The following is an 11,543-nucleotide window of genomic DNA, read 5'->3' on the forward strand; positions in this document are numbered from 1 at the left end:
TATCAGTCGGATGAGACTCACAGTTGATGAGGTGATTTTTGAGAGTGATCTTGAAATCAGGGAGGCAGGTTTCATCTCTGAGATCTAGTGAGCGGCCGTCGATAGGAACTATATACATCAATGGAATGAGCAAAAATATAATTGTCTGCAGGAGAGCTTCGACACATTGAAGATATAATGGGTGGCAATGTGCCTGGGTCAGAATGATGTCACTCTTTTTCCATCCTTTCCTTCTGATTTTGCCTTGCTTTTCCAATCTTTCTCTTCCTCTCCCTCTTTATCCCCTTTTGACTTTCTCTCTCTTGCTCTGGGTCAAAATCTGATGACTAAAAATAATTCCTGGTCTCCAACAACGAGTTCTGTTGACCATCACCGGCACAAATTAATCACTTCCACTATTGCCACATTGTGTGACGACATGGTCAGACTTGCTCCTCCAAGTGATCTTTGTCTGCTGTCAGTGTTCACGAATGAACACAATGCATGCCTCTTTGAACCTGCAGAGCTGCTAATAACCACCCTCCATTTTTCTGTATTTTGCAGCTGGTGCCACATACATTTTCGGGAAGAGTGGAGGCCTCATTGTGTACACCTGGCCCGCCAACGACAGGCCAAGCACAAGGACAGACCGCCTGGCCGTGGGCTTCAGCACTTCCATCAAGGATGCCATTCTTGTGCGAATTGACAGCGCTCCAGGACTGGGGGACTTCCTACAGCTTCATATAGTGAGTAGCCCAGAACCCCTAAATCTGAGAACCAGCTCACTCCCTCACACTTCCACGTAATTACTGGCAGAGGACTTGTAAACCTGTCTCCTATTGTGATACACGATGCCACGCAATCTTTACACAGTATTTGAAAAATATACCAATTTTATACTAATACGAAACGTAAATCACATAAATGTGTTAGTGGAATGTCAGGGATGAAATCCCACAATGTCGATGCTAATTTAATAATAGTACGTTTTTTATTATTTTTAAACATTATTATATCCTGTGGGTCTGAGTCAGAGGTGGACATTTATATGGCAGAATTACTGTAATGAGAATTAAACGTTGTCCTGGCTGAATGTAGACAGGAATCTTAGGAAACAGAGAGAGATAGACGGAGACAGAGACAGCAAGAGAGAGTGAGAGAGAATGGGAAGGACAGAAGAAATAGTGCGCGTGTGTGTGTGTGTTTCAGTTAAGAGGTGGTGCACACATGTAAAAAGGAGTGTGCTTGTGAGAATAGCAGCAGCGGTCGGAAGTAGGAGTACCTGCAGGGCGGTTCCGTGGGGTGGGGGGTAGTAATGTATGGATTACGGAGTTTAACGGGTAAGTAAACATATAAATAAATAAAACAAATTTCGTTGCGTGCACTGTATCACCAGTTAAACTCTGTAATCCATACATTACTACCACCCCCACCCTGCCCCTCCCCCTCCCCACGTCACCGCCCTGCAGGAACTCCTACTGCAATTGTGTATTGTCACGTTTAACATTATAAGCATGAGTTCAAAAATCCAGTCATGCAAAGTGTTGGTGGCTAAAAGGATTGGCTGAAGGTGTGATGAAAGATGTCATGGTACACTTGGCAGCCAGGAAAAAAAACTACGGGCGGAATATGTTAATAAACAGTAACTCATAGCAAGACATAATCAGTAGTACATAACAGAGATAGTCAGGGAGCCACAATAATTGAGTGAAATATTGAGGGCTTATTTGGAGTAGGGGTGTGTAAAATTAGCATAATTTGCTTTCACGTAATTATGGGTAAATTTTGAAAAATTAAGTGAATTTACACATAATTGTGTGAAATGCAAATGTCATTTAGCGCTATATATAGCACCAAATTTTTCCTTTCATAAATTTTTTTGCGAAATATACATTTTGTGCCAAAAATTACCACAAAATCCTCTATTGCCGCAAACAAAGGCTGGTTGACAACATTCAGGTTGATTGTGTTGTTTTTGTGCTCGCTCACAATCATTTCTCCATGAACAGCAGCATTTTTACACTTCGTGCCACAATCACACAATTTTGGGAAGTTCTCGTAACAACCATAACACGAAATTCCTGAAATGAATCTATTTACACAAGTGCAATTTAAATTTCACCTGGGACTACTTTTAACTCATGTAGATGGTATGGGTTTCAGTACTAGAACAGAAGAGGTTGTTGCCAATCAGCATTGAGGTGCATTGGCAGAGCGTGTGTGAGCCCTGGTTTTGCAAAAGCAATTGCTGCTCTGAGACAAGAATTAATTGCATTTTCAAGTCTCCCTTCACAAATGCAGACCCTTTCAATATCATTGATGTCACCTTTACTTGCATTACAGGCCCTAAATGTGAGATTTGGGAATCCCTTCACTTTGGATACACTGACGGGCATTAGGCCCTAGGGAGCCAATTATAAAGGATCAAACAACACAACTCAAAATAGCATAAAAATAAATTGCACTAAATTCGTGGATAACGGAGTTTGTTAAAGTAAAGCACAGGACTGGAGACAAAGCTTCCCAGAATTAGTCATCCCATAACCCTACCTTGCCTCTTCCTGAGAAAAGGTGATGCATTTTGTTGGCCAGTGGTTTCCCTTGGCTTGAAGAAGCACACATGTTCAAAGCTCTCAGACTCTTCTGTAGCATTGCACAATTTTGATCCAATAATCTTTCATTTTAATTTAATTTCATTGTAACTATAAAGCATTTTGCCAAATTCTTACACAAACACGTTAAACAAAAGGTACAGTCATAAAGAAGTGAACAATGAAAAATGGAGAAATTACTAAAACTAGCAATGAGAGGGTAAAGAGTGCAGGGACTGTTCTTTTAAGAAAGAGTAGGAAGAGTATTGCCTCAGGGCAGCAAAGATAGGATGAGAGAAATCGAGTAATTAGGAGCCAGCAATGGAAATTGACGCGACATAAGGGGAACAGCGGAGACCAATAGACTAAAAGAAGATTGTTTGTGGAAACAGAGATCTTACAGATAAAGAAGTACAAGATCATAGATGAACTAAAAAGTGATATAGAGAAAATGGAACAGAATACAGGAGTGAACTGGAAGCTAGCGGAGGGAAGCAGGGGATAGAAACATAGAAGCAATTTCCAAACGAACAAGATTTTAAGTTGAAGATCTGAAAATAAATATCAGAGAATCAATGTAGAAGGCAGAGCATCTTATATACCGCATGGATCAGTAATCAAGACTTGAGCAGGTGAGAGTTAAGGTAATGATCTCAGTAGCATGGATGTAAGGGGCTCAATTTGTTACATATGTTATAGACTTTAAAACAACAGGTGCTTACTAAAGAAGAGACTACATAGAAAAGAAAACAGAAGAGACAAAGATCATGCCTAAGTTGCTTGAAAATGCATGGGGGAGAAGCAGGGGAGAAAAGAATTTTCACTCATTTACTTCAAAATGGGCTAAAAAACAAAGAGAGGAGATCAGCAGTGCCCGGCTTGTATTGACCCTTAAGGGACCCTAGGTAATGTATTTTTTCAGCGGCCTACAAGGTCTGCTGGCACTGCTGGAAACTTTCGATGTGTCGGAACTTGGGTATCAGAGAGTACAATGTTGCATCCAGGATGTTCAAAACAGATTCGAGCAAGCCACTGATTTTTGGGCTTACTTGATTTTTGATGGTTACGTGGGGAGCTAGCGCAAATATATATGCCTCCCCCAAGAACCAAACTAATGCTGCTGTCCCGAAGTTAGGTATAATGTGCATAGTTTGTATCATTATTTTTAATTTGTATTTAGATGGCCCAGAATTTGATTGGGCTCTTTTAGCTTCTCTTTTCTTTTCATTTAAGCTTATTGACTAAATGTAAACATATCTTAAACGTTTTTTTGCTGCATGCAAGATTATTAGACAGTTGTATGTCATCAAATTAGTTGTGATAGAATAGTCTTTAAAATGAAATATGGAAAGCAAAGGACTAGTTTCCATTGAGAGTGTGCGCCCGTTTCTTCTAGTGGCAATCAGCCTCCATTGGTTTGGTTTTTCCATAATCGAACTTTAACTCGGAAGAAGTAATCTGGTCAACAAGCCCCAAGACATTTCATATTGTCAGTTCAGAAGCATGCATGTTGTACCAATAAGTGGTCTTTTACCACTCAGACTCATGAGTTCTCTTCAATAGCACGAGAGGGAACTTCTTGGATCCAAATAAAAGAGATATGAACATGTGTGATCCCAGCAATTGGTAAGCGAGGGTGTGACATTATCTCTTTTATTCACTATCCCAGATAGGCTGTGGAAAGTGGGCATTTCCATCTCTCAAAGGATTGTTGACCTGTACACCATTAGTCTGTAGTATTTCAGTGAACTTCTTCATGAGAAGATCCGAGTTCTTTATCCAAAGCATACTATAGTTAGCAGTGCTTAAGCTGTACAAGAATAATTGCCAGAGCCCAAAGTTTTGTTCAGAAGCCCATGGGCTATGTCACATTCCAAATATCAGGGCTTTGTAGTCGTGATTCTGCCTCCTGCCTATTTATTCCACCACCAGAAACTCTGTATCTCACTCCTACGAGTTATTTTTTACCTGTGTTTTCTCCCTTTGTCACTGTTTTTCTCTTCCTCTTTCTTTTCCCTTTTTATGTTTTTCGCTCTGTTGCTCTGGATCAAAATCTGTTGAGGAACAAAAATAAGTGCCAGCCCCCAAAATTGAGTGCTGGGAGGCCCCCCTGCAATCACATTTCAAATTAAGCACTGAATTATTTTTCTAATTTTCCCTTAACTTGAGTGGCACCTTCAACTAGGGTTGGGTGATCTGACAATTGTATATTTTCACGTTTAACATTATAAGCATGAGTTCAAAAATCCAGTCATGCAAAGTGTTGGTTGCTAAAAGGATTGGCTGAAGGTGTGATGAAAGATGTCATGGTACACTTGGCAGCCAGGAAAAAAAACTACCGGCGGAATATGTTAATAAACAGTAACTCATAGCAAGAGATAATCAGTAGTACATAACAGAGATAGTCAGGGAGCCACAATAATTGGGTAACACAGTCAGAGAGGATTTACCTACTCCCAGAATGCTTTGATTTCCATGGCAAAGGGAAGTTAGTCAATGCCTGACAGTCTCTCTGGAAAGGACGTGGGATGGGTGACCCTGCCATTTGTCTGTGAGGGTAGCCGTCTTCCATAATATATACTCAGACGTAGTGGTGCAGGACGTCATAGTCTCCAGTTGTGATGAACAGTATTTGAAGCACTAAGGGTTGTGCATCTTGAAAAGGGGTAACAGTAGACCTTCCCTGAGGGGTGCAGCCATCCTGCACAGCCCTAACCTGCAAATATTTCCACTAGTGGGACGGCTTTTGGGACCTCTCTATCCCACGAGCGACCCTTCTGGGGAAAACTGGAGTTGGTGATCAGTTGGCTTCTGGGAATTGGGTCACCAGGTCACATCTTTAAAATGAAACTGAAAGAAAATGTCTAATTTCAAATGGCAAAACATTTGGTCTTGCATTTTGGGGCTTATTAGATTCAACAATGCTTTTTGGCAATGCTGTAGAGCATTGGTAAACCTAAACATGCTTTTTGATGATGCGGTGTGCATCTGCAAAAAAAATGCACACTGACACGGCCACTGTTGGCGGTTGGGTGATTCTGTAGATTCTTTCATGCATTATGATACATGCACAGGCATGGGTCACAACACATGCACATGCCTACAGAATGACGCGGGCTACATTTTCTTTTTTTATGGACCAATTTAAGATGGGTAATGCCACTTAGACCACTTGCCAGGCCCTCCAAAAAATGCAAATTTCCATTTTTTTTATATGTGTGCTTTTTATATACCTGTGAGGGCAGGGAGAGCAATGGAGGAGCAGGTTGGAGAAAGAGCCGAAATGGGGAAAATAAGATAAATAAATAAAACGTGGTGGGTGAGAAAGGGAAAACAGCAAAGAAAGGTGAGGGGAACATAGAAGGCATGTGAGTAGCGTTTGGCTCAACACATAGCATCACTATTAAATTTACATTTCTGTTCCTATTGATAACAAATAGTCTAAATGTTCTCAAACTTTCCTTCACTTTTTCATCACTTACAAGTATCAATATCAGTGCTGAGACTTGGTCATTTCTGGTGATTCTTTACCCACTTATTTTACCCTGGAAACATGTTCTGTGTATTGTAAGTTTCCAAAATAATTCCCTCACTTCCGGTCTCTTTCAAACTAAGAAATGCATGTCTCCTCAAGAGTGCTTTGCACTTAATGTATTGCTATAACTGTATAATATATCCCCGCTCTTCTCCGGTGTTAACATTGTAAAAATTGCATACTGGTAACTTTGTTTTTCCATCTTATAGTGGAGATGTAGCCTTCAGAACTGTGCAAAGTGCTCAGTAGCAGAGGCAAATGCCAGCGTTTCAGCTGTCTTTCCTGAATGGTTTATTATTGCCCTCAGGTACTGTGGCTGAAAACATGGCTATAAAATCGTGTTTTTCAGACAGTCAGTTTTGCAAGCTTTGCAGTGAAATGATATTAGCCGTGCAGAATCAGTTATCCTCAGTTATTTCATGCATCTCACCTGAAATTCTCGGACCAATGGTAACTAAGCCATGCATAATGCTTTTGCACGAGAGTAATCTTGCTTTAACCCGGATTATTGGTCAGGGCATATCTACACTTAATTTCTATTTCCTTGCACTGCCTGTATTTTCAATCGCGGAAGACCTGGTCCTAGAGTTCGCACATGCCGCTGTATCTACGTTCAGTGCACAACTTTAGTAGGTTGAGGTTCATAATAGTGTTGTTAAAATTACAATCTGCAGATCTACTGTGACCGTAATATTGGTAAAACAAAAGTGAGAGATTTGCGCTGCTGTGACGCTATTTTGAAGCCGGTATTATTATCACCATACATTTGGAAGTCTATCTACTGTCATTTTGTTGTGTAAAATAAGCCTTGTTTCTTTATATGGTTATGAAACTCCTCAGTGACTAGCAATACCCTTTTGTACACTTACACATAGGGGATAATTCCGACTTTGGTGCCCAGGGGATTCTCCCTCAAATGTGATGGAGTAGCTTGTCCTTCAAACCATCGATCAGCCTGCTTTGCTATGAGGCGAGCAGACGTCATCTTTCCGATGACTGTGCCTCCAATGGCCCAATAGAGTCCGGTCATCAGTGTAAGCACATCAGACCACCCCACCTAGATCAGATGATCTGATAGGTAATTATTTCTGTCCATCACTGCAAAGAATAACTGATAGCACTAAATTGGAAAAAAAGAAAAATTACCCTCACACCCTGTGTGAAAACTCCCAAGCTGTGGCGGTTTTTAGTTTTTTTTTTCAATAATTAGCTCTTTTTTTGGGAGTTTGTTCTTGAAAAACAAAACCTTGTGGCAGCTATCTGCTGAAAAGACAAAAGCACCACACATCAAACGTGCAATTATAATGACAACACAGAGATCCCCACTGGGCCAGCAGTGATTTCAAAATGTGGTGCACTGTAGACCGCCTGCGGCAAGGACTTTCCCCACCCAGGTGGACAGGCAGGCACTGCCCCAAACTCTAAATTGCCCCCATTATTTGTATGCAGGCAATCACCCATATGTAATTCGAACACAGCCTACATTGTAATGATCTGAATGACAACGTATTCTTGTTACTTCCAAAAGCAAATTCACCAGTGCAATAGCAATGAAAACATGTCCTCGCTATGAGTTATAAAAGGTCACATTAAAGTTCAGTCCCATCCATCCACAATTTATAAAAATGTCCTCAATCACATAGATACATATATACTCTTGTGTTCTTTTCTTTCCTAGACATGACCCTTCAAGTTACAGGTTAAGAGATTATTTGGATTGATCCAACCTAGCAGCGACCCATCCAACAGACAATTAAATTGGCAAAGAGATGAATGCCAACAGTGTGATCTTGGGCCTTTGAAAGATCTATGAAGTCCTTAAAGGAAAAAGACAGAACACACAGCACATGGAAGACCTTTACGATCCCCTTGTAAAGATTTTGAAATCCAAGTCAGAAAGCCAGCAGTCTATGACAATATCGTATATATTTAAACCCACCAAGTCTGAGGGATAGAGAAAAAGAAAGTATGTCATGCTGGCTTACAGATTCATAATTGGTGCCCATCTAGGCTAGTTTCTGGAGAAGTAATCAACCTCACCTTTCAGGTATGAGATGAGAGCAGGATTTTCGTATTCAGGTGCTGGCTTGTGGTAAAGAGCACGGTGGCCCTGATAGAGAATGTGAAATGCTGTGCTCGAATCTCCGGAAAGGCAGAATAGGTTAAACGCACAGAGCAGAGATGGGTGGAATGTTTTATTATTCGCTTTGTCCACCTCTTAAAATTCATGGAGTGTCTGTCAACTCTGGGACGTGTCATATTCTCAAGAGCCATTTGCTCTCCGTGCATAATTCACTGCTTCTGTGTCGGTAAGAGGGAAACCGCCGGAGATAATATTCCAGAAGGAAGGGGACAAGCCTCCCTAGTGACATTAAAAGCCAGGAGAGTGGGTCAGGGAACTCTTTCATTGATTGATTTGATTTGGCAATTTATAAAGTGCAAACAAATGCCCAAAGGCGTCAAGGTGCTAATTCAGTTCGTTGGAGAAGCGGAAGGGTACACATTGATCATTTAGGTCATATAATCGGACTGCCAGCCTTGGAAATAATTACGCCATTTGAGAGGGGTGAGATTTTCAGCCCATCACCATTTGTCCAACCACAGATGAAGCCGGTCTTAGTGCCCTGCAGTACCCGAGCTGACCAGGTCGGGACTGGGGATCCAAAAGCAACCCTGGTGAAAATGCTCAAAGTATCTCCACTCCCTCCATTCTCTTTGCTCAATCTCTCTCTTTCCATCCATCCATTCTCTCTATCTTGTTCCTCTCTGATCCCTTCTCTCTATCTAGCCCCTCCCCTTATCCCTCTCTCTCTTGAAGCTTCCCTGTGCCTGCTGCATTTAACCTCAGGAGATGGGAAAGAGACAGAGGCACCCAGAGCAGCCATTGGCTCTCAAAACCAGCCTCCAAGATCTCCAACCACCTGGGAAATATCCAATGCAATGAAAGGCATCTTCAGCTCTTGTGCTGACCATCCCACAAAAACTAATAACATAGTCTTCCATGGCTGCTGTTGACATCCGGGGGAGGGTGTATTACTCCTGATGGACATTGGCTGCCCAAAGCTATTGAACATGAACTGGAAACCCACTCGCTGAAGGGATGTCTAACTCACTTTGTGCCACTGTAGGATATCAGCTCTTCATCAACGACCCTGTCAAAAGAGGAGATATTGTGTGACATATCATAGGACTATGTGAGTTGGAAGGTCTGATTTAACCCATGAAAGTCCTTACAATTACGTGTGTGTGCATCTGTTTGCATTCGTCCACATGCACCAGTGATCATTTGAGTACATGCATCTGTGGATTTGTCTTCACATTGCTTTGGGGACGCAGTTAACTTGTGGATATATTCAAAGATTATCTTTGATGGGATTTGAGTATATTTTGAGGTCCACCACCACAGCCTGTTTACATAAAGAGTAGCCTTTAATGAAAGCCACTGGCAGGGGCCTGCAGTGATGTGGAGACATGGTTGTGTGAGGGTGCGGGAGTGCCAAGCAGTAAATGGGAGGCAGGGCCGGCGCTAAGCATGGGAGGCTGCCCAGGGCCTCGCACTCAGCTCACCAGCATGGGGCCTGCACCGATCGAGTGTCCTGTTGTTTCCCTGCTGATCCAACTAAAAGAAAGGTGTTTCCTTGCAATTAGGGTCCATGGGAGGGGTCCCCTGTCCGGGCCTCTCAGGGATGGTGTCTGGAGGCCTAGGGGAGGGAGACGTTTCTTCTTGTCCCAATTGCAAGGAGACCATTCAGAGACACTGCGGTACGCCCATTGTCCAGCATTTTAGCACCCCCACAGTTTTAGCTTTTAGCCCTCAAGCAATTGTCACACCTATCCAGCTGAAAGTGAGAGAATTGCTTGTGGGCTGAAAGTTAAAACTGTGGGGGCGCTAAAATGCTGGTCAAAGGACCTCCCACAGTGTCTCTGAATGGGGTCACTTATGTAAATTAGAGGGGCGTCGCACATTCCATTTTGGCCCAGGCCCCCGCAAATCCTAGAACCGGCCCTGGTGGGACGTCCTTTACTCATACTTGATGCGAACAAGCACCATGACCAGTGGATAAAAGGCTGTGCTTGTTTAGTGCCTCACACTTTGTGTGTGGGTGTGTGTGTGTGTGTGTGCACAGGGGCCTATGCGTACGCACATGCATACAGGCGTGCAACACCCTTTGGACTCAAAGGGCTTCAGCCCCCCCCCCGCACTCCCCCCAGCCCCCGTCGTGTGTGGCAGCCCTGGATGAGACAGCTTCCCGGGCACACACACAGCCGCACCCGAGCACTTCACAGGTCATTAAAAGACCATTTGCATGTTAATGAGGCCTTGCTGTTGTTTCACCAGTTCTAAGAGCTCCTGCAGCTCCACTTTGCCTACTGAGTAATGAATCAGCCCCCCTCCGAATTTTTATCTTAGCCCCCCCCCCCCGAAATTTGGCTCTAGTTGCGCCTCTGCATGCATTCATGTCTTTGCTGAACATGCATATGAGTGAGTGTCTTTTAATAAGTGCTTATGCAAACTCATTAGACGTGTGTGTGTCCATGCTGTGCAAACTGAATACATTGCTCAAGACATTGCACTTGGAGACTGACAGGTGAGCACAGGCGAAGCACCGGGGCAGGGCAGCTAATGAGCATCTCACCTTCCTGGAGGTGGATGAGCGGGGATCGAGCTGACCCAGCTGTTGTTTCATTGAGACAATCAAGGCCTCGCTAGCTGAGGGAGATGAAGCAAGGAGCTAATTCAGGCCTCATTCCGAGGTAAAACGACGGCACCCGCGCTTGACCCTCTACACAGTCCTGCAATTAGAGGCTGCATCCTCGCAGCCCCTTGGTCTTCGATTTAAAATAATTGTTCTCTTTTGATCCGTGCCCTACAATCCTGGGCTCAGGATCCAGGCTCGCGCCGCACCCCGGGCGCGCGGGGTGGACGGCGCCTGCCAGCAGATGCTCGCCGCATCGTAATTGGACCATTTCCCTGTCACGCGGCTGCACTTTGGGAAGCTGCTATTCTCAGCTGCGCTGCCACGAGGTCAGCCATTTGCAGTCAACCGGTGGAGCAAATTAAAAAGAGCGGGAGGGAAGGCGAATCTAAGTAGCTGTTATCTGCGCCACCGCAGGGATCCCGGGAAGGACATGGGTACGACATTGTGACAGAGCCGGCTGTTGCCAAGGGGCATCCTCGGCGTGTTCTGCCTGGACCAGGTGGTTGCAGCGGTGCCTGTGAGGTGAATGCAAAACTCCCTGCGCGGCTCGCAAAACAAGGAGCTGCTACATACCAGTGGCTCACTTGAATCACTGAATTGACTGAAATAGGGCACACTTTAGAAAGCAGTGCTATCCCTCAAATTACATATATTTTCCACACAGCAGGTTATAAAGATCTTAAATGTGTGTTCTTCGACGGCGACGATAGCACACAGATTACACAGACATTAGGGGTA

General features: G+C 43.6%; 1 protein-coding gene across 12 annotated transcripts in view; it reads left to right on the plus strand.

The window, feature by feature from the left end:
• NRXN3 (neurexin 3) overlaps window positions 1-11,543 on the plus strand; it is a 2,205,897-nt gene that overhangs the window by 1,811,577 nt on the left and 382,777 nt on the right. For all 12 annotated transcript variants that reach the window (XM_078659992.1, XM_078659991.1, XM_078659982.1 and 9 more), the window contains one exon: window positions 544-725. In XM_078659992.1, coding sequence (XP_078516118.1) covers window positions 544-725 — 182 coding nt within the window. The remainder of the gene's footprint in view (window positions 1-543; window positions 726-11,543) is intronic.

Source organism: Lissotriton helveticus, chromosome 9 (assembly GCF_964261635.1).
Source record: "Lissotriton helveticus chromosome 9, aLisHel1.1, whole genome shotgun sequence".
In the NCBI taxonomy this organism is placed as follows: Eukaryota; Metazoa; Chordata; class Amphibia; order Caudata; family Salamandridae; genus Lissotriton; species Lissotriton helveticus.